The sequence below is a fragment of the Bison bison genome, unplaced genomic scaffold (assembly GCF_000754665.1).
Source record: "Bison bison bison isolate TAMUID 2011002044 unplaced genomic scaffold, Bison_UMD1.0 scf7180017864201, whole genome shotgun sequence".
Lineage (NCBI taxonomy): Eukaryota > Metazoa > Chordata > Mammalia > Artiodactyla > Bovidae > Bison > Bison bison.
This window is the reverse complement of record NW_011494773.1, coordinates 977,467-1,000,322: the sequence shown is the minus strand read 5'-3', so window position 1 is coordinate 1,000,322 and position 22,856 is coordinate 977,467. Positions and strand designations below refer to the sequence as shown.

The following is a 22,856-nucleotide window of genomic DNA, read 5'->3' as shown; positions in this document are numbered from 1 at the left end:
CCCGGCGGCTGCTGGAAGCCCCCCCAGCCAGGCTGCCCAGAGGGAATGTCTTTTAGGGGGCAGTCACTGCTCGGCATTTTGTCAGCAGTGTCCATTTTACCGCACAACTGGCGCTTTTGTATCTGACGCTGAACACGGCTGTAGTAAGTTTTTCCTTTTCCAGGACAGGGTCTACCCAGCGTCCCACCCCTGCTTCCTATTTCAAGGCAGCTCCTCTCTTGTCTTCTTATTAAGGAGGCCAGCAGTATTACACTCAGCCACCGGGGTGTGGGCAGCCCTGGGCCAGACTTTCTTGGTTAGGGCATCTCCCGTGCCTGGGCTCTCAGAGGCTTTCCTTGGTCCTTGTCTGGCTAAGTGTGGTCCTTAAGCCTCCTGACGAGTTTCCAATGAACTTCCCTTCTGCGTCAAGAGTCAGAATGGTTTGCAACTGGCCACGTCTATAGTGGGTGCTCCAGGACCAGATGCTGAGATAACGCGGGCAGTTTATCTGGGAGGCGATCGCAGGAAGGAAGTCAATACAAGTGTGTTCCTGAGTGGACCACTGCTGTGGGCAACCGGCTCAGCCTCACTGCAGACCCGGGGAGGCAGTGTAGAACATGCCTTAGCTACGGTGCTGGGGACAAGGGCCACTGGGGCGTTTAGCCACTTCTCCCACAGTCACTGGCAAGTCACAGGTCCGGGTTGAGCAGGCTCTGGTGGCCAGAGAAAACCACAGTCACGAGGTGGCGGGTTAGCACACACTCGATAGAACCCTACGTAGGTGTGTGCGGGGCACCGGCCGCTGCCTCCTTCTCGAAGTGTGGTCCATGACCAGCAACAGCAGTAGCAGGGCAGAGCTTCTCCCGGGTGGAAGCTGAGCTAGCATTTCAGCAGGGTGATTCGTAGGCACAGGAAGAGTTTGAGCTGGGCTGCACCACAGCCTCCGAGCAGACGTGGCTGAATAATCCACTTCCATCAGCACCTCGGGAACTTGAAGGGGCAGCTGAATCCCATTCAGCAAAAGACCGAGACCCATGTGCCAATGGGACTCACCCCTCCCAGCCCCTTCTGGGAGGGCAGAAGGAGCAAGAACATGAAAGCAGGAAGGATGGTCCCCCATTCCCTGAAGAGTCTTCCTGACCCCGTCCTGTGACCCAGCCTGAAGGCAGCTCAGCCCTGCCTACTACCCCCAAGGAGAATCCAACCCTCCACCAGGCTTCTCCGCCTGGAAAGCTGGCAAGACCGTGAGTGAAAACACCAGGCAGCAGGCACAGAGGACCGTGAGGACCCCCGTCTCCTGAGCACCTACTATGTGCTAGGGTCTGACCTGGAGTCCAGAGTGGGCCCCTTCTCCACTTTACTGGCTTTCTCTGCTAGAAGCCAGTCTCATGAAGTCCCCCCTCCCACCCAAGCTGCCTGATCCCAGACAGCTGTCAACAGGACAGGGAGCTGCTCAACAGGGAGAAAAGGAGGCACCCACCCCTCAGCGGGGCAAGGAGCTGGGCATATGCCACCTCCGTCCCTGCCTCCCCGTCTAATACACTCTGTCCTCACACAGGGCCTGGCACTTCGTGGGTATTCAAGAAAATCTTGATACATGCACGAATGGACCTGCCTCCAACGCCCACCCCCTCAGCCCCCATCCAGGCTGGGTGCTTCTTCCCGGGCTCCAATAACACACTGGGCTTCTTCTAATTAGGCACCCCTTACGACCAGGGGCCGCTCACCATCCTACTCCAGGGGTGCCATGGCACTCAGTGCGCCACGTGGGTGCTTAGAAAATGGAGCTGTCAGTATGATCATCACCATCATTAGTACTCTTCCCCCAAGTTGTGTGCAGCCCTCTGGTAAATCACATCGACAATGAGAATGTGAACAGCCAAGCTTATGGTGGAATTTCTCTATGTGCTGCTATATTTAGTCCACAAGGTATACAGCTGGGGTTATTATCCCCATTTTATAAGACAAACTGAGGCTCACAGAGATTTAGTAATTTGCCCAATAAATGAACCAATACCCAAGCTCTTTGCCATTCCAGGGTATGACATCCTAGGGCACAGCAAGTATAACTTCTCTAAATTTTCTCCTCTAGATCTTGACCGCACAATGGTCAATAGCTGCAATCAATAAGTGTATTGATTATCAGGTTATTCTGTTTAAAAAAAAAAAAAAGGAGCCTGTAAGGTTTGATTATGCACAAATTGATATCTGGCATCGAGGTTTGTTTGCTCTCCTTGCTTCCCGTCTGCTTTTCCAAGTGGTGCTCAGCTCACAAACCCAAATCCCTCCAGCCCACAGGATCCAGTGATCGAGGTCCCAGGCCGGCTCCGCCCTTACAGGTTGGGCAGCCTCAGCCACGTTGGCTCTCACGGCCTTGGTCTCAGTGTAGAGATGGAAGCTGTGGTTATACCAACTCTGCTCGCAGCATGTGGCTTTTGCAACAAAAGACAAAATAGTGGGGAAATGGTTGGTAAATCGGAAAGTGGTTTCAGTAGCCGAGCGAGGCCATCACTCCCACGGCTCTGGGTCCCAGCACTTCACGTGCCACCTGCAACTCAACAGGCTCTTAGCGGCCAGGGTCCCGTCTGCCCCAGTCCTGAGACCTCCCTTCCCCATAACACTGCCCCACAGTCAGGGTGTATCAACGACCGTTTAGGGTAGAGCTGTCCAGGGTCATAGATCCTGGTTGGGGTTGGGCAGATGGGCCCCCATCTAAATGAATAGCCCAAACCATCCCAAAGGCAGTTCATATCCTGGACGCACCTTTGAAGGCCCAGTTCAAGTATTATCTCTACTGGGAAACCTTTCCAGACTCCCCTGGCAGAGCTGACCGTGCCATTCTTGGGCTCCCTTTGTCCTTTCTGTGTTACAGCCACCAAGGTCAAAACAACTCTTCACCATTGTACACCATGCGCCCATCTCCCTGGTGGATTGTGGGCAACTCCTGGACAAGGACTTTCATTTATCATTGCAGTCCCGGTTCAGCACCCAGCTTATGGGAGGCAATCAAGTGTCTTAGTAAAGTGATGTGCCTGTTAAAATGAAGCCCTTCTGACTAAAGAAACAAGAGACTGTCCAGGTCTGATCCTTTCCCCAGCTTCCATTTGTCTCTCCAGCCTCCAGAAATTCACTCTCTCAAGGCAGCCCATTCCTCCTGAAAATTTCCCCTGGTACTGACCTAAATTCTGTCCCCAGATCACTTCCTACCCTGCATTCCAACCCACAGGATTAACTCCCTTCCACAAGACAACCCTTTATGGACTTGAACATCCTTGGACACCCTCCTTCCATTAAGCCAAGCGCCCTTTATTTCTTACATTTGTACAGTGTTTTCAGACCAGTCACCTCCTCGCCTTCTACGCATTTGTCTTTATTGATATGATCTGCTCTGCCCTGAGAAGGTTCAGCCCCTCAGGGGCAGAGACAGTGCACGGAGATCTGCATTCCTTGGCACTCGGCCAAACAGACATCGGTCTATGCTTATATTCACTATCTGCCAATGTGCGTGTTTTCCCTTGTCTCTGCTTCACATATTTAGTGAACAAGAAGGAGCCCCTTCCCAAGAGGTAATGGTATGGACTGGGTTCTCATCCAGAGAGATACAGCAGCATGCTGCTGCTGCTGCTAAGTCGCTTCAGTCGTGTCCAACTCTGTGGGACCCCATAGACGGCAGCCCACCAGGCCCCGCCATCCCTGGGATTCTCCAGGCAAGAACACTGGAGTGGGTTGCCATTTCCTCCTCCAATGCATGAAAGTGAAAAGTGAAAGTGAAGTCGCTCAGTCGTGTCCGACTCTTAGCGACCCCATGGACTGCAGCCTACCAGGCTTCTCTGTCCATGGGATTTTCCAGGCAAGAGTACTAGAGTGGGTTGCCATTGCCTTCTCTGAGCATGTTGTATCATGAATCCTTTAGAGGTGGATCACCAAATTCTAACCATTGGGTCTAATAGACATTCTTAGTTGTCTACCCAATTTTCATTCCATTCCCCCTTTTCCATACTAACAGGATCCAAATTTTCTTCATAGACACAATGAGCCCTAGCTAGTCTGAGCAATTTTGTTTCCGATGTTTTCAGTCTCCCTGGTAACCGAGGCTGGTCATATGGCCTGGTTCTGGCCCATGGGATATAAGGGGAAGCCCATGGTGGGAGCTTCTTGGTGCAGCTCTTTTTGCCTTTCTTCTGCCCTGACCTGGAAGATGAACCCTAGAGCTGTGGCAACCACCTTGCAACCATGAAGCAGCCATGTGAAGATACCAAACGCCAGAGAAGAAAGGCAGAGCCTGAGCCCCTGATGCTGTGACCAAGAAGTCCGTGCAATTGCCCATCTCCAGACTTCTTGTTTGGTGGGGAAATCAATCTCATTTATTGATGCTTAAGCCACTAGCAGTCAAGTTCTCTGTAACTTGCAGCAAAAAGCAATTTTCACTGATATGATGTGCAATTACTTTTTAAATTAGGATACTTAAGTCTTAACAAACAGCAAATGGAAAGAAAATAAAGGTGGAGATTTGAACCTGAAATGAGAGTGGACTTATTGTTTGTGTTCTTATATTAGTGAAATATATAAAAGGCAGGCTTAGGGAGCATATTAAAATACTAAGTAATTTACAGTTACTGTCTGGGATTATTAGATTGTATCATCTTATTGATACTTTCTGAATTTAAAGAGGCATCAATAATATTCTCAGGTAAAGTATACCAGATCTCCAAATACTATAATAAATACTTACCTTTGCTTTAATGACTGTTCAGTACAGTTTAATCCCTTAACATGTGCAGGCCAAAATTAAGTATTCATAAATGTGTCATTTGAATACAAAAAAGGTTGATAATTGCTGGAATACATGTACCATGAAGACTGAGGCCTTTAGCTGAGCCCAAGCCCGGATAAGAACCTCTCCCCCTTCTTGGCCAACGTGGTAACCCCCTTAAATCTAACAGACATAAGTATAAGCTGAAGTTCACCTCTCCTGACCAGTTGCTCCCTGGTGCTGCCCCTGCTGTACGCGCTCCATGTGTATTATTTCATTTAGGGATTGCAACAACCCTATGAGGGAGCTTCTATTATTATCCCATTTACAGATGGGGGAAAGTGAGTCATTTGCCAAAGCCTCATAGGAAGGAATGTGATCTGACGCCAGAGCCCAGGCTCTCAACCACTCCTGCATGCTACGTCTCTCAAGGGGCCCTGAGTCACCGTGGTGGTAGAAGAAACGCAGTGGGGGGCCAGGGCCACACTGCACGCCCCTGGGGACCATTCACCTGGAATTCCATCTGAATGGTGCCCTGGAGCTGTGCCTCCCAGCACCCTGCAGTCTGTATGTAATACACCTAGAACCATTGAATTGTACACTTTACCTGGGTGAATTATATCTCAGTATAGTAATCATATAATCATATATAAATATATAATTACTACCTGCTTTTTTCATTTGAAAAGCCCCTGATGCTGGGAAAGATTGAAGGCAGGAGAAGGAGATGACAAAGGATGAGATGGTTGGATGGCATCACCGACTCAATGGACATGAGTTCGAGTAAACTACAGGAGTTGGTGATGGACAGGGAGGCCTGTCCATGGGGTCGCAAAGAGTCGGACACGACTGAGTGACTGAACTGAACGGATAGTAATTATATCTCAAAATAGTAATATGCCCGGTACACAGTAGGCACTTAGTAGGAATCTCTTTCCTTTCTTTGCCTAGGAAAGTGGTAGTGTCTGCCTTGAACTGCCTCATGGGAAGAGAGAGAAACACACCCCCTTAGTTATAACTACTGTGGGTCAGATGTGTTAAACAAAACCTCTCAAGAAACCAAGATTCAGAGACGCAGAATACTGTGCCCAAGGGCACACGGTGCCAACACAGGTACCCCCCTGAATGTGCTCAGCTGAGCCCACACAGTCCCCAACCCCCAGGAGCCTTATCCCTGGGCTGGTCTCCCTACACTTGCAATGCCCAACCCCACTTCCCAGCTCAGGGCACAGGAAAGAGCAAAGAAGCTGCTGGGCTGCTCTGGGAAGAAACTGCTTGGAGGTGGGGGGGATAGGGGGGTGCTCCCCCAAGCCTCTGCCCCATCTGCTGACCTCTCCAACCGACCGCAGGCATGTCAGAGCAGCCAGGGCTGACGGCTGCTGCGCCCTAGATCAGATGACCACTTGCTGACTTGTAAGATCAGGCTTCTGACTTTTTTCTTAATGGAAGTAAATAACTCCTGCACCCCCCACCCCTCAACTCCCCGCTTTCTTCTCCAGTGCCCTCCCTAAGCTGGCCGAGATCCCAGCCTTTTGGAAGTAAAAATAGCAGAGTATGCAGGGGCGGCAGCAGCTGCGGGGTGGGGGTGGGGGGCAGTTTAAGTTTCTTTCTTTTATCCCAGGAACTAAAAATAACCAGGTAAAGCTGGGGAAAGCATGGCCCCGCACCTGGCCCACAGCCTGTCCCTGTGACAGGCACTGAGGGTCACATTTCTCTTCCCACAGGAAACGCTCAGGCAAGGTTCTGAGCCTGGGTCTTCTCCTGTCCTGACACTGCAAAATTGTCATAGTCAAGACCCTTCTCTTCCCCCTAGAAATCCCCCCCCCCAACCCGGCTCCCACCCACACCCACCCAATTGAATGTCCTTGGTTTATTAATGATGTATACAATGCTGTGCAGTTTGCAAAGCTCTTTCCACATCTCATTTGATCTGTGTCACAAAATTGAGGGAGAGAGAATATGTGATTATTACCATGCCCAAGTGAGAACTGAGGCTCAGAAAGGTCAGAGAACTCTCTCAGGGACGCACAGCCAGGAAAGGTCAGAGGGAGGATCCGAATCTTGATCTCCAAGGTTCTATCATCTTTGCTCTGAACTTGAGACCACCCATCCCGTATGACCATCAGAATGTCCTGAGAGCCTTTGAACGACACAGACCTTAAGGGCTTACCCCCTTCAAGGTTCTGAGTCAACTGGTTCTAAGTTAATAGGGGAGATATACAGGAAACGGTAATTTTGCAATCACTCCTCTAGTGACTCAGATTATCTACCAGGCCTGGGAAGCACTGCACTAAACCTGTTTTACACGGTACTTTTGTCTAAGCAGTGTTCCTTCCAGGAGGCTTCGGTGTTGACTCTGTACCTATAAGTTCTACCAAACTATAGCTGACCCCTCTCCAGAAAGAGAAGCAACCCCCTCTAAAGGTGATAGGAGGACCCTGGGCTCTGGAGGGCCCAGGGACTGTGGGTCACGTGGACATGCTGATGCCCACCTAGCAGCCTAGAAGAATGCCCTAAACACTCATCCACAGCCCCTGCACAATCTGGGCTCTCTCCAGCCACCTGTCCTGCAGGGGTTTCTGGGTGACAGGTGAGCTCACCTTGCTGTCTCAGGCAGGACAGCTATCTTGGGCTGCCTTTCACCCTGCTGCCGTATCATAATATGAAGTGTGCCTCGCACTTGGCCCCCTACAAGCTCAGAGAATGAAACCTTGCAGGTGGATAAACACACATGCCGCCTAGTTCTCCAGGGCTTGTGCCAGCTGCTCCAGAGTGGGTGAGATGGCACTGGGGGATGAGGTCCTAGCCTTCTGCCTTTGAAAGAAGTGTCCACTCTCTTGCTGCTCTCTCCTCCGGACCCTTCCCACCCAGAGCACTATGTCCCCAAAGACATTTTGGCAGGGCTGAGTTATCCTTGCATTCCCACCTACCAAGAAGTCTCTAAAACTGAACACCTAACCAGGAAAAGCTGTTTCAGCCCAGTCTCTCTTTCCATTCCCTTCCTCTTCTTCCCATCTGGGGACAGGCTCTAGGCTACTGGCCAAGGCATCTACAATGAGTTGGACTGGGCTTCTTAGGAGGAATTCCTGGGACTTCCCTGGTGACCTAGTGGTTAAAACTCTGCCATGCAATGCAGGGGACAAGGGTTTGAAGCCCGCTCATTGCAACTACTGAGCTTGTGCACTCTGAAGCCTGTGTGCTGCAATTACTAAAGCCCAGGCACTCTGGAGCCCACACAACACAACTAGAGAGCCCGAGAACCACAGCGAAAGATCCCACACGATACAGCGAATATCTCATATACCACAACCAAGACCCAACACAGCTAAATACATTTTAAAAAAAAAGAATGAATTCCTGTATAACCAAGGAGACTAGATTCCCCCCAACTTGATTATTTACTAGCTGTGTGGCCTTGGGCAAATCACTTGAACTCAGCTGCACTAGATCTGTCATGGCAAAAAGCTGTGAGCTACACCACCACCCTCCATTTCCTAGTCTGTGGCAGACATTGCTAATCAACCACGGCACTCTTGCCTACTGATTCCGGGTTCTGCCTAAGAAGCCTTTCAATCACGCATTCTAGGCAGCTGCCCCACACCCTAGAGTTGACAGTTCACCTAAAAGCAGTTTGCCATCCTGGAGCCAGCTCACTGTACTCAAAAGTCCAGTCCAGCAAAATCCAAGACCAACATGGGGAAGGCAGATTAGGTATGCATCTTTACAGTAGCAGGTTAAGAAAACACATTTAAAAAAAAAAATTGACACAGAAGTACAAACTGTAAAGGAAAAAACTGATAAATTCAATTTATTAATATTACTAACTTCTGTCCATCAAAGACTCCATAAAGAGAAGAAAGCTGCAAATGAGAAAAATGACTAGTAAAATGGCCAGAATATATGGAAAAATTGGGGACAGGCTCAGATAAGCACCTCGTGGAGCACAGCCCTGTGCTGGGAAAGATTGAGGGCAGGAGGAAAAGGGGATGACAGAGGACAAGATGGTTGGAGGGCATCACTGACTCAATGGACATGAGTTTAAGCAAGCTCCAGGAGATGGTGAAGGACAGGGAAGCCTGGCGTGCTGCAGTGCATGGGGTCACAAAGAGTTGGACACAACTGAGCGGCTGAACAACAAGAACAGCATATCGTCTGTGGCCGTGTTCACATTACAACAGCAGAGTTAAACAGACAGAGACCTTGTGGCCCACAAAGCCAAATGTGTGTATCCGGCTCCTATAATACAGAAATGAAAATAAATGAATTACAGAACCACACAAAAAGAAGCATTCATCTCAGAAATACTGACTAAAATAACCAAGATGCAGAAGAATATGTACAGTATAATTTCATTTAAAACTAAAAAACATGATATGATTCAAGATACAAACCTATGATAAAACTACAAAGAAAGGCAAGGAAAAATAATGTGAAATCAGGATAATAGTTGCCCCTGAAAGTAATGAATGGGGGCTTAGACACAGAGGGAACCTCAAAAGTAAGGGTAAAATTTCTTTTTCTTAGATGTTATGGACAGGACCAGTAGTCTTCCTACTTTACATGTGTTTTTGGCAAATAACAATGCCTGTCCTTTAAGATACGTTCTTTTCTTTTTCCACGCTGACACAGTTTTAGTTGGACACATGGCAGTCCCAGCTAAAGACTACAGTTCCCAGACATCCTTGCACAGATGTGTGGCCATGTGACTAGATTCCACTAATGGGCTGTAAATGGAAGGAACTTGTGCCACTCTGGCTCCAGCCATTGGAATGATTTGATGTAATGATTTATCTCCCAGACATGGGGATAACTGGGTCCACTTGCTAAGGATGCTAAAGCTGCCTAAACAGTCCTGGATCACCCTTGGCTCTTTGGACTATTTAATGAGAAAGAATTAAAATTTCATCTTGCTTAAGTCTGAGTTTTTTGTTTTGAGGAAGGCAGTCTCTTTGTACAGAAGTTTAGACTTACCTTAACTAATATAATATACTGTAAATATTTTTCTGGATCTACTAGATGCTTACTTTTTAAGGGATTGTTTTGCTTGTTTTTGTTTGTTTTTATTTTTAAAGTGGATGGATATACTAAGTGCTGTCAACTCCTCAGGAAAGTTGCATTGAGAAAGGCAACAGGGTAAGACAGCAGTAGCTGAACAGAGATAAAGTCTGGATCAAAGTCCAGATGTGAAAGTGAAAGTTGCTCAGTTGTGTCCAGCTCTTTGCAACCCCATGGACTATACAGTCCATGGAATTCTCCAGGCCAGAATACTGGAGTGGGCAGTTCCCTTCTCCAAGGGATCTTCCCAACACAGGGATTGAACCCAGGTCTCCCATATTGTAGGCGGATTCTTTGCCAGCTGAGCCACCAGGGAAGCCCAAGAATACTGGAGTGGGTAGCCTATCCCTTCTCCCACAGATCTTCCTGACCCAGGAATCAAACAGGGGTCTCCTGCATTGAAGGTAGATTCTTTACCAGCTGAGCTACCAGGGAAGCCCTAAGTACAGTTGTGGGTTTTTTAAATTAAATTTTGTTTCTGTGCCGATGAAAATGATCCAGCAGTGAGGAAGGTTTGATGGGGCTGGAAGCAGACATGGTACTATGTGAAGTCCCTGATAAAGAGGAATGCAAGTTAGAGCAGAGGTGGGGAGATAGACTTTTGATAGGAATAGAAATACTTCTAACAAGAGTGAAGATGGAAAACAAGTGGGAAGGTTTGTGGATTCAACAGCAGGAAGTTTAGAAATTCCCTATTTAACTGTTTCTATTTTCTCAAGCAAATATGAAGCAAGGTCATCAGCCAAGGAGCAGGGAGGGAGGCTACGGGAGATTCAAAACTGCCCTCTGGAACACAGAAGAAATCAATGATTTAGCACAATGTGGAGTCTCTCAAATCAATGACCGACATCTTACTTTGTGGTACAACTCTAGGGGCTTTCTCCGGTGAATGGAGAGCAAGATGAATCAGGCGCTATTATCATTTCCGTTTTACAGAGGAGGAGAGGGAGGCTTAAGACGTAAATCACCCAAGGAGCTGATAAATGTGCTACTGGGGTTTTACAGGGTCTATATGACCATTGAACCTGTTATCCAATGTCCAATGAGCCAAAGCCCTGGACGAACAGTAAGAAGAGCTCAGCACAGACAAGACCATCCTCTGCGACTTCATTCAATCAACACAGTTCCTCACCAGAGTCATCAAGTCATCGAGGCTGAGTGGCCGCAGGTGTGAGGCCACACGGGAAGATATTGGGAGCCATCAGCTAGCTGTGTGTGCCTGCGCATATGTGCCTGTAGGGTGGAAAGTGGTTCAGGGCGATACAAACATCCATCAGAGTTCTTGGGCTCTAGTTCAAAACTGTTCTCTGAAGTGCTCAAGAGTTGTTTTGTTTCAGAACACTAATGTATTTTAGAAAAGAAAGAGAATTTTTAAAGGCAAGTCATCTCTCATCCTCTTTCTTCATTCATAGGGCCAGAGAAGTGGTATTTCTGGCATGGGCTAGAGGCAGGAGACTATAAATACAAAGCCATTAAATCCCATGCAGCAGGAACCTGATCGGGGCTGCCTTTTAATTTCCTGACATGAGCTGGCCACTAACCCAATTACCCAGAATCCCTGGAGGAGCCCTCTGCCTTCCCAACAAGCACAAAGAGAGTGAGAGCGTATTGCATGGACGGCAGCCCAGCTTTCACGGAAATCAAATATCTTTTAGAAAACACTTGGGGAAAGGCAGGCCAGGGGCTGAGGGGAGGAGGAAAGGGAGCAGACCTGGGAGGCTGGGGGCCTGAGGGAGGTAAAGTGAGCTGAGGAGAAGAAGTGTGCAGGGACAATCTGTGCAGGGTGATTTGCTGAATTTCCAGATGTGGGGGTGGGGGGGGGTGCTGTGAAATGTAGCAAATGGTTTTCCAGGTTCTCCTGGCTTAGGGGCCATGAGGCCACACCCTCACCCATCAGGGGAGACTGTCTCCACAGTCGTCCCAAGGGAGACCCTCTCATCCTCATTTTAGACCCTAGATGGGGTCCGCCCAAGGCAGATGCCGCCTCTAAGACTCCCATGAGCAAATCCAGGAAGAGAATCAGGGCAGCTGGACACCAATGTGCCCTGCCTAACACAGTGGTTGGATTTTCGAAAAGTTGAGACCATCTTTGAATCAAATACTGTTTGAATGTACCAGGGAAGCTGACCTCTTAAAGCAAGCCCACAGTGGATCTTACCAAGGAATTGTCCCATCTGGGACTCACCTTGGCCTGGTGATGGAGAACAGGTTTCAGCATCAACACCCCTGCTCCACAGGTGAAGAAACAGGCGTCAGAGAAACAGCAGACACGGCAAGGACACCTCAGAGTCAGGAGAGGACGTGGGCACCAACTCAGCCCAGAGCAGATTTTGTATTCAGTTTCTTATAAAGAGAACCATCACCCTTTCCCCTGAAGATACAGATTTTCAAACACTGGGTTAAAGTGAGACAGACCCTTGGACATCACCTAGGTTCCACAGCTGAAGCTTCCAGAGCCAACAGCAGCCTCGAGGCAGAGGCTGAGCCAAAGAAAGCCCCACTTCTGACTTCCCTGGCAGGTGCTAGCCACCAACCCCCCCGGCCCACAATCACATGGCAACCTCTCAGGTCATTTTACTTAAGAAAGAAAGACTGTAAAAGGCAACCAGAGCTGCTAGATAGAAGAGGGAAACGGGTGGGGAGGAGGGGGAAGGTGGCCTTCCATTTCCCACTTCCCCGGACCCCTCCCCCAGAAGACCCAGGAGCCCAGAGCCTGGCTCCCCAACACCCGAGGCCTGCCATGGAGCCTTGAAGATGGCAGGCCACCTTGGGGAAGACTGGAGTCTACATTTCAGGGGTCAGGTCAGAGTCTGAAAGGAATCAGAGGGAGGCAAGGAGTCTGTGCTGACTCTGGGGACCTGGGCTCCCTGCTCATGGTGGGGGCCAAAGTGGAGGGGGGTGGCACCCCCCAAACAAAAGCAGGAGCCAGGGTAGCTGCCAAGAGCTACTGCCTGGCAGAGACCCAGGCTCGGCAATAAGGTACGTTCCTCCTAAGGGACCGGTCCCCGTGGAGCTCCTGATCCCAGCACCTTGCCAAGATTCGGCACCATGGGACAAGCTCAATGAGCTAAACGGAAGCCTTGGAGCCTTTGTGTCACCTTCCCTCGCCAACTACGGGGGCAGGGCAGAGCGGGGAGGGGAGCGTTCTAGGGTCCGCACCTCCTCCTGGGGCCCAAGCTCCTGAGGGGCCTAGGGCCGGACCCCAGGAAGCTCACCATGCTCCCCCACCCCCCAGCAGCCCATGCCAACATCCTGGGGCACACAGCATCCATCTCACTCCTCTTAAATGGCTGGGCTGCTGTTGCCGATGGATTACGCCCTTGGCATCTGCTTCCTGGCCTGTGTGGATCTCCCTCATCATTCCCCTTTTCTGGAGGTCACTAGGAAGTACCCCGACTCTCTTCCCATCACTGGGTAGTCCCTAAAAAAAAACTCTGTTCAAGGGCTGCCAAGTGGCCTGGGGATTGAGCGGCCATCCCCACTTTTTCCTTCTCTCTCTGTCCCCGGGACTGGCAGCCTCCCCAAGCCCTGACCTGTGCCGTGGGGAGGAGACACAGCAGAGCAGAGAAGCTCCAGCCCTAGGCTCTGGGACGCACACCCCTCAAACCAGCGTGAGTCCTCACAGGACTCGGGTTTGTACCCTTCAAATTCAGGAGTATATTGACAGCAATCAGCTTCCTTCAGCTCCCAGTTCTTCGGATGCTGTGAAATATGCTGAGAAAGGCTATGCACCCCACCCAGGAAAGGCTGCTGGACATTTGGTCCCCAGCTTGAGTCAGGACCCTCACACCAGCTTCCCAGAACATCCTCACAAGCTTAAGAGCAAGGAGTCTCTCCAAGGCTGAGAAAGCCTCTGGTTGGTTCCTAGCAGGATGTAGGAGAGAAGTCAGGAGACCAGTGCTAAGGCGCGCCTCTGTGGACATTTGTTCACAGTTTCCTCATCTGTGGACCCCAGGATGCTTTGGAGGAGCAGAAAGAACCTGGTGCAGAAATCAGGGGACCTGGTTCGGCCACTAGCTTGAGTCCCTCCTACGGAGGGGTGGACCAAAATTGGGTAGAATCAAATAGACAAGCCTTTCAGCAGGTCCAGTGCAGCCTGTTTCTAATCTAGAAAGAGGACTGACTCTGTGGTCGATTCCTCCACTCCCACTTCGCAGAGCAGCTGGCCTGTGAGTAAGAGTTGAGTGGCCTTCTCCATCTCAAAAGTGTTACATGAAGCAACGAGTAAGACACACAGTTTAAAAGCTGATGAGACATGTCGACACTGGGGTGGTGGAAGAACTGGGCTGGGCCAAGGTGAAGGAGAAGCCCAGATTGGAAGACAGAGGGAGGGAGTCCCGATTTGCACATCACAACAGTATCCAAGTCATCCTACTAACAAAGCACCTCCAATCTGGGCCCTCTGGCCCAGGGGGCGTGGAGAAGAGGCTGGGAAAAGGGCCCTGGGCTCCTCAAGGCTGGGCTGTAGAAGCCTCTTCCAGCAAGGGCCTGCGTTCCTATCCGTCCCTTCTTCTTCTCTCCTAGCCCCTCAGGATCAGATCATCTGATCATCAGCACACACCATTTTTCCTGCCTCCTCCCATTTCTGGAAGGATCCTAGGGCCCCAAATCATAAAAGCTAATCTGTAAGAATTGTCACTGGTTCCCCTTCAAAGCAGGGGAAGGAGAGAAACACACACAGACCCCATTTCCAAGTACGCTACTCAATGAGGGTCAACAGCCTGAGCAGATGGACGGGGAAGGTGGTGGAGAGACCGAGAGCTGTGCTGTCCTAATAACGAGAAGCACGGTCACTTTAAATTTTCTACTCGCCACCCTAAAGAAGGTTAAAAAGAAGCTGGTGATGTCAATGTCATAATATGGTTTGTTTAATCCAGTATACCTGGATTATCATCATCTCAACACGTAACCATTTTTAAAATTGTTACTGCCATATTTCACAGGCCTTTTCACCATCTTAGTGAGTTTTCGAAGTCTGGGGTGTGTTTTACATTTAGAAGGCGTGGCTCATGCCATGTTGGATGGCACGGTGCTAGAGGAGAAGCGGAGGCACGGGTCAGAGAAGGGGAGGGCAGGGGACAGGGGAGGGGACCACACTCGCCAGGTGACGGCCACGTCCAGGGCACCTGCCGAAGCAGAGGCTGACCGCGGCAGGTGAAGAGTACAGGACTTGCCATCCTCGGTCTCAAAGTCTCTGCACCCCCACACTCCATGGGCCACTGAGCATCTCAAGCCTTCCTTCCCTGGGAGGAGAGAGAGGCTGCCTGTTCCCGAGGAGAGCCTTTCCCAGAAGCACCAAGCCAGCTTTCTAAGGGCCGAGTGGGGCTGTGATTCCCCAAAGGACCGTTGGTGGAGAATTTCCAACCTCCTGCCTCCCAAACCCCTCCACCCGAGGGCGTGGAGAGCTCTGCAGAGGCTGGGGGGCTGCACATCTGCCTGCAGGGGTTGTGAGATGGCAACCCCAGGGACGGGGCCCTCACCTGGGCTGCAGGGAGAGACCTGTGTCTGGGTGCTGCCCGGGGAGAATGTCCAGAGCTTGCTGGCATCTCCCAGGGGATCTGAGCCTCCTCAGGGGAAGGCGAGTTCACCCGCGACCCGGGCCTCGGTTTGGCCCCATGTGGCCGAAGAGGGGCTCTTACCTTCCTTCAACATCCCCACTTTGAGGCATTTCATGAAGCGACAGGCCTGGCAGGACTTGCGCCTCCGTTTCGTGATCTCACACTCGTTGGTGGCTGGGCAGCTGTACTCGATGTTGCCTGGAAGCAGACACAGAAGGGTTGCCGGATGTGTCGGGGCCCCCCGCCCCAACCCACTGGCCACAGGCTAGATGGGGATTCACTGATCAGCTCACCATTCCCCCCACCACCCCGAGGTCCCCACGGGGCAGTGGCTGTCAAAGGATAAAGCACTCCGAGGCACTTTTCAGGGTGATTCCAGCTCTCTTAAACACAGAGACCCCAGGGCCAGAGGTCAGGTCGGCCAAGCAGCCACAGCTTTGAAGAACGGTCACCCAGTTTCAAACAAGCTCAGCACAAGATGTGAGGGTTTTTTTTAATGAAAAAGAATTTTTTTTTTTACATGCACTCAGTGCTCTATTTATTTATGGCTGCGCTGGGTCTCCACTGCTGCGTGGGCTTTCTCTAGTTGAGGCCAGCTGGGGCTATTCCCTAGTTGCGGTGCAGGCTTATGGCTGTGGGCATGTGAGATGGCTTTCTCTTGTTGCAGGGCACAGGCTCTAGGCATGGGCGCCTCAGTCGTTGTGGCTCGCGGACTTAGGTGCTCCGAAGCATGTGGAATCCTCCCAGACCACGGCTTGAATCCGTGTCCCCTGCACCGCCAGATGGACTGCCATCCACTGTGTCACCAGGGAAGCCCTGGTCACCCACAGTCTTGAAGCCACCACTGACCTGGGACCTCGAAACTCACTGAGCTGACATTTTATCCAAGGCAAAGAAATTTTATCCCCCTGCTGACTGGTCCTCTGTCCTCCAGCCTGGGCCCCAACTCATGGGAAAAGCCTCTTGGCAGCTCTGAGCCCTCAGGTGCCAGGGGTCTACCTCCCACATCCCACGGCTGAGGCCCAGGCCACCCAGCTTAGCTGACCTTGAGAAAAATCACTTTTCTATCACCAAGTCACAGTTTCCTCATCTGCAAAACAGTGTAATAACTGCTAAATGAAGGATCAAGTAAGACCATGGATATAAAACTGCTTTAAAAATCGTAAAGCGCGATTCAACGGGAGCTGGTGAATTTATAAGCACAGTTCCTCACTGCAGAGGGAATTTGTGATTAATTTTCCATGTCACCCTTAAATGGGTGATAATGATGAGTTCCATGAACCTGGCCCCATGCCACAGAGGCTGTGAACCCCCAAAAGACAAGAGGTGTGCTGCTCACCAGGTCATTGCAATGGCCTGAAACCAGCTCCTGCCGCACAGAAGGCAGGCAAGACAAACTTGCGGAATGAATGATCGACCAAATGCTCACAGCAATTCCATGAAGTCAGTGCTCACACCATCCCGTTTACAGATGAGAAACCAGAGGTTTCCAGAGTGGTTCTGAGCCAAGTAACTGTATAAGTCTTGCTCAAAATGAAAGTCAAAGTGTCTGACTCTTTTGCCACCCCATGGACTGCAGCCCGCCAGGCTCCTCTGTCCATGGGATTCTCCAGGCAAGAATACTGGAGTGGGTTGTCATTCCCTTCTCCAGGGGAATCTTCCCGACCTAGGGGGTCAAACCTCGGTCTCCCGCATTGCAGGCAGACTCTTTACCGTCTGAGCCAATTAACTGATGTTCAAATGCTCTGGGAAGGCCACTATTCCTCTTCAGGCCTCTTCCTGGGAGGGCTGACAGCATGATTAGGAGAAGCTGCAGCTGCCTTTCTTATTTATTTTTTTTCCTTAAATTTTTTTGTTGTTGTTCATCATGAATTTTTTGCATCATTTCTTATTTTTATTTATTTTTTGGCCACTTCTCGCGGCATGTAGGATCTTAGTTCCCCAACCAGGGATTCAACTCACGCTCCCTGGGCTGGAAGCATAGAGTCTTAACCCCTCGGCCACCAGGGCAGTCCCTGGAGCTGCCTTTCTAACGTTGGGGGTGCAGCCTCTGTCCTGAGCACCCCCCTGGTCCACATTCATCTCACTAATGTGCACTGTGCAGCCATAACAAGCCTCGAGGCCAGAGGAAAGGCAATGGGGTTGGGGGGAGGGCAGGCGGGGTGGAACTGTCAGAGGAGCAGGGGAGGCAGGCACGAGGAAGACACAGCACAGGCCCGTGGACGGCAGGGGACCGCAGAGGACCGCAGAGGACCGCAGGGGACCGCAGCGCTGTTTTGTGCCTATTTTGCCTCCTCAGCACCTGTCCCCCTTCCCAGTTGGTGCAGTCTGCTTGAGTCTGTGGTTTTCAGAGAACAGACTCTGAACTGGTACAGACTGTCCGTCCCCACCCCCATCCAGATGCCACCTCCTCATGGAGCAGGGATAAGTAATGCCCATCACGCCATCTGCCCGGATTTCCCTCCGGAACCCAGCTCGCCCAGCAAGGATGCTGCCTGGTACAGAGCAGCCTCCAAAAGGCCACACCCAGCCCAGGAAAGGGCTCAAAAGGGCAACTCCCAGGCCTGCCTGTCTTCGTAATCCCCCAAGCATAACCCCCTCCATTTTAGCAGTAATAACAGCCACTTTTATTGTGCACCTACTATGCGCTCCCTCCATCCTCACGATGACCCTCTGGGACCCACTCGTGCCCCATTTCACAGATCAAGAAACTGAGGCCTAGGGAGCTGAAGTGAGTTACCCGAGGCCACACAGAGCCCCTGTGCCACCCCCGAACCCCACAAGGAGCTTGAGCACCTCAGACAGGCCCCTGTACCAACGCAGCAACTGAGCTGGTCTAGAGACAGGGGGGACTGTCCTCAGGTGTCCCTCAGTCTCCCCAGGTTGCATTTGGAAACCACTTACTATTGGATTTTCTGAGAACAAGGATGAACCATTTCCACCACCAAAAACTGCTTTGAGTAATGACACTGAATGAGTGAAACTCGCTCAGCCGTGTCGGACTCTTAGGGACCCCATGGACTGTAACCCACCAGGTTCCTCCGTCCATGGGATTCTTCAGACAAGAATACTGGAGTGGGTTGCCATTTCCTTCTCCAGGGGATCTTCTCGACCCAGGGATTGAACCCAGGTCTCCTGCATTGTAGGCAGATTCATTATTGTCTGAGCCACCAGGGAAGCCTGACCTCCCCAAGTAATGACATTATTGAGCTGCAATTACAAGGTGCCTAATATAGAGTACTCACCACAGCTCAGTGAGGATTCTGATCCCCATTTTTCACCAGTAAGAAAACTGAGGCTCACAGATGTCTATTTGCCTGGAACACCTTACAGATCCCTCCTATTCTTTTTTTTTTTCCTTAATTTTTGGCTCCAATATACGGCATGCGGGATCCTGGTTTCCTAACCAGGGATTGAACCTGCACCCCCTGCATTGGAAGCATGAAGTCTTAACCACTGGACCACCAGGGAAATTCTTCTCATTCTCATTCTTAAGTCCAGCCAGCACCATCTTTCTGCAGGGAGGGGGTCCAAAGGTCATTCTCTGTGGAGGATGGGAGGTAAAGAGGATAAAGATTTTGTGTGCCCCTCCCTTCTATGACTTCCATAATCATCTCATAGGTAACTTGTGTAACTTCAGGGGAAATAACTTCAATATTCACATAAGCATGATAAAGTTAAAAGAGAAACAAGGAAGGGATAAATCAGGAGCTTGGGATGAACAGATACAAACTCTTATACATAAAACAGATAACAAGGACCTGCATATAGCCCAAAGGACTATATTCAATACCCTGTAATAACCTATAAGGAAAAGAATCTGAAAAAGAATATATTTGTGTATAACAATCACTTTGCTGTACGGCAGAAATTAACACATTGTAAAAAAGAGAGAGAGAAAGGAGGAAACCCCATATATAAACCAATTCATCTGTCCTGGCTTAGAAGGCTCTGCAGAGTCTGTCCCTGGCCTCCATCCCACTCCCCCACCTCACCTCCAGCCTCACCTTCCAGTGCTCTAGTACCTATCAGTTCAGGGACTCCCTAGGCCCCTAGGCCTTTGTGCCGTAGAACAAGCCCACCCTGATCCCTCCACCCTGTTCCCTCCACCTCTTCGCCTCAGCTGCCCGCACCTCCAGGACCCCCTTGGGAAGGTGCTCCTTCTGTCCATCACCCGGATCACCGCTGTCTGTCTCCTCCTCCCAGACCACTCCTCCCCATAGTCCCCGTGCCTGGCACACAGTAGGCGCTCAACATACACTGAGATCTGACACTGACGAGGGTTTGTTATGAAGCAGCTGCAGTTCTGCTTTTCATATGTTGAATCTTTCCCTTTCCCAAGGTGAACATCTTCCTCTCCTATAGGTGAGAAGCTTGAGGCTCTGGTTCTGCTCTGCTCCACTGGGCTGTGGGCTCACTGGGCCTGGGGCATGGGGACTCGGGCCACCTTGAGATGTCACTTCCAGGCAGCTAAGTGTTTGCATTCACTGGTCTCAGCCCCTCGGCCAGCCCTGTCAATCCCTTGAAGGACAGATCCTGGGTTTCTCGGGGTTGTCACTCTAGCCCGGGGTCAATAAGTGTCTGTTGATTTGGTACCAGTGTTCTCCCTGGACAAGAGACTAAGCATTAACAACAAGAACCTAGAGATGTTCTTGACCCTGTGTGTGTGTGTGTGTGTGTGAGAGACAGAAATCTAATTTTATTTATTTATTTTTGTTCTCTTCAATTTGTTTTATGGCCCCAGCGGCTGGCTGCCAGCAAACCCAGGCTGGTGGCCTTGCCTTGTAATTTCTGTAAGTGCCTTCTTGATAAAGTGATGAGATTAATTCATCAGAATTCCTGTGGTCTCTGGAGGGCAGTCTAGGAGAGCACAGGGGCAGGGAGGGGGATACACACACACACTCACACACACACACACACACACACTCATCACGGCTGAGGGGTGGCAGGGTTGGGGGTGGGCTCTCCCAAGACACGGACACGGCCAGCATCCAGCATAAATTCAGCATTCTGACTTGGGAGTGTGCCCAGCATAGACGCATGCAGACTCCACCTCGGGCAAAATCACTTGACTTCTCTGGGCCCCAGTTTTCTCATCTGTCAAATGGGCACAGTATGTTCCCATCTCCTAAAGTCCTATGGATTCAGTGACAGAAAGCACATCCAGGGCGTGGTGAAATGCATGCACTGGGTAGCAAGCAATCAAAGTGAACACGCTCATTTTCACATCCATCAGGGCTGTCAGGGTACATGTAGACAGAGGACTCCAGGATGACTCCTTTCTAGGTGTCAGACCTGAGGCTAGCCACCAGCTCTGACATCTAGAACATGAGGACCGGGTCTCCCATGGATAGATCTCAGAGCTGATGCTGTATGTGTGCCTGTGGGAGGGGGCCAGGAATGATCTGGATTTTCAGTGAGATCTCGAGTTAAAGGGGGACCCTCCACCATCGACTCTCTTTGTGCCCCAGGAGACAGAAAAGCCCAGGGGCAACCCCATCAGCTGTCCTTAAACAGTTGCAGAAAAGCGGGTAAGTCCTCTCCCGGGGCTCAGGGATGGGGGCTGCAGGGCTTAGATAAACAGTTCTTGAGGAATTTATGGGCTTGGAGTCTGCTGGCTGGCTAAAACCAGAGCCTGAATGGCCACCGTCTTCAGCTCTGGAGTGATGGGGCTGGGCTGGTCCCACTTGGTCCCACTCCCTTATTTATATGACTCCTGAGGGACAGAGATTATCCCTGCCATCGGCATGGTCTTCAGCTCTCCACCCTTCCCCTCCACCTTACCCTCCAGCTGATGATCTGATTCATGCCGCTGGCTTCAGCTGACGTAATTGGCAAGGACAAGGCAGCATGAAACTCTTACATCTACCTGCCTGCCGGATCCCTCCACCTGGAGTTCTCTTGGATTTCTCATACTTCCTCCAGCTGAACCTGTCCTCACCCAGACTTGCTCATACTCTGTCCCTTGTCTCAGCAAAGCCATCACTAAGCCACCTGCCACCTGGGTCAGAAACTGAGGGGGCATCATCGATGCATCCCTCTCTCTCTGTTACTTCTAAGGTCTTTTTCATCCTACTTGCCTGGTACTTCCTGCCTCCTTCCCCTTCTGCTGCAGGTCATTTCCATGACCATCATCTCTTGCCTCACCTTTGCACTTGCCTCCTTTTCTTGGTTATGCCATTTGGCATATGGGCTCTTAGTTCCCCAACCAAGGACTGCACCTGTGTCCCCTGCAATGGAACTGCAGAGTCTTAACCATTGGACTGCAGGGAAGTCCCTTCACTTGCCTCCTCCTGTTTCCGTTGTCCTTTCCAGTCTGTCTTTAGAGGAGGAAATGGCAACCCACTCCAGTATTCTTGCTGGAGAACTCCATGGACAGAGAAGCCTGGAGGGCTACAGTCCATGGGGTCGCAAAGAGTGGGACACAACTGAGCGACTATCATTCACTCACTTCCAGTCTCTCTACCCCCACACTGACCCTGGAGAGATGGAATTAACTTTCCTGTGCAAAATGCCTCACCGGATCTCTGGCTCATCACACACACTGACACTTAAGTCTGCAGGCCTTCCCAAGAGCCCACTAAAGGGCAGTCGGGGAGTGAGAATTGTCACCAAAGAATGAAGGAAGTTGAAACCAAAGAAGCCAGAGGGGATTCCAGATAAGAAAGAAGCCCTTTGTACTGCAGGACCTCAAAAGCCTCAGGTGTTGAACACACAGCAGAAGATGGAGGGAGGTATGGGATTGAAAATGGGAATTTGCTGGAAGTCTGTATTTAAGGAGCACCACTCCATGTGGCCACCAAGAATCTCCCCACAGCCTGCACAAGAGAAGCCAACTTAATTTCTGGAGAGCATAAGTAAGAGAATCGGGACTCAGGAATATGAGGCTCAGCAGAGGGCAGAGGGAAGCTGAAGCTGAAAAGAGGATGACTGAACATTGCAGACCAAACAGTGAGACCACTCAGCCTCACTCCCCAAGCCCACCTCCAGAATTCTAGCAGCCAGATGGACACTCCACCCACCACTCCCATCCTCCACCTCCTGCTCCCCAACCTGAAGATGGGAAGAATGAACAGCATCAGAGGAAAGACAAGCAGATAAAAATAAGCCAAAGGAGAGCTCCTTCTGCACTTTTAATCCCTGTTGGCCAAGGATCATCACTACATTTTGGGAAAGCCTTCACTATAAGAACCAACTGGAATAATCAGGAGGAAAAATATGTGGAAAGAAACCAGGACAAAGCAAAGAGTATTAAAACCTCTACAAGCAATCGTCAGTATACTGTTTACTTGAGAAGGTAAAAATACTGTACTCAGGGATTCTCTGGAGAAGGAAATGGCAACCCACTCCAGTGTTCTTGCCTGGAGAATCCTGTGGACAGAGGAGCCTGGTGGGCTGCTGTCCATAGAGTTGCACAGAGTCGGACACGACTGAAGTGACTTAGCATGCATGCATGCATTCTTAGATAAGGAAATGGCAACGCACTCCAGTATTCTTGCCTGGAGAATCCC

General features: G+C 50.6%; 1 protein-coding gene across 2 annotated transcripts in view; it reads right to left on the bottom strand.

Annotated features, from left to right (window-relative positions):
• Positions 1-22,856, bottom strand: part of ESRRB (estrogen-related receptor beta) — a 184,044-nt gene that overhangs the window by 18,834 nt on the left and 142,354 nt on the right. For both annotated transcript variants that reach the window (XM_010844374.1, XM_010844373.1), the window contains one exon: positions 15,427-15,543. In XM_010844374.1, the coding sequence (XP_010842676.1) occupies positions 15,427-15,543 (117 nt within the window). The remainder of the gene's footprint in view (positions 1-15,426; positions 15,544-22,856) is intronic.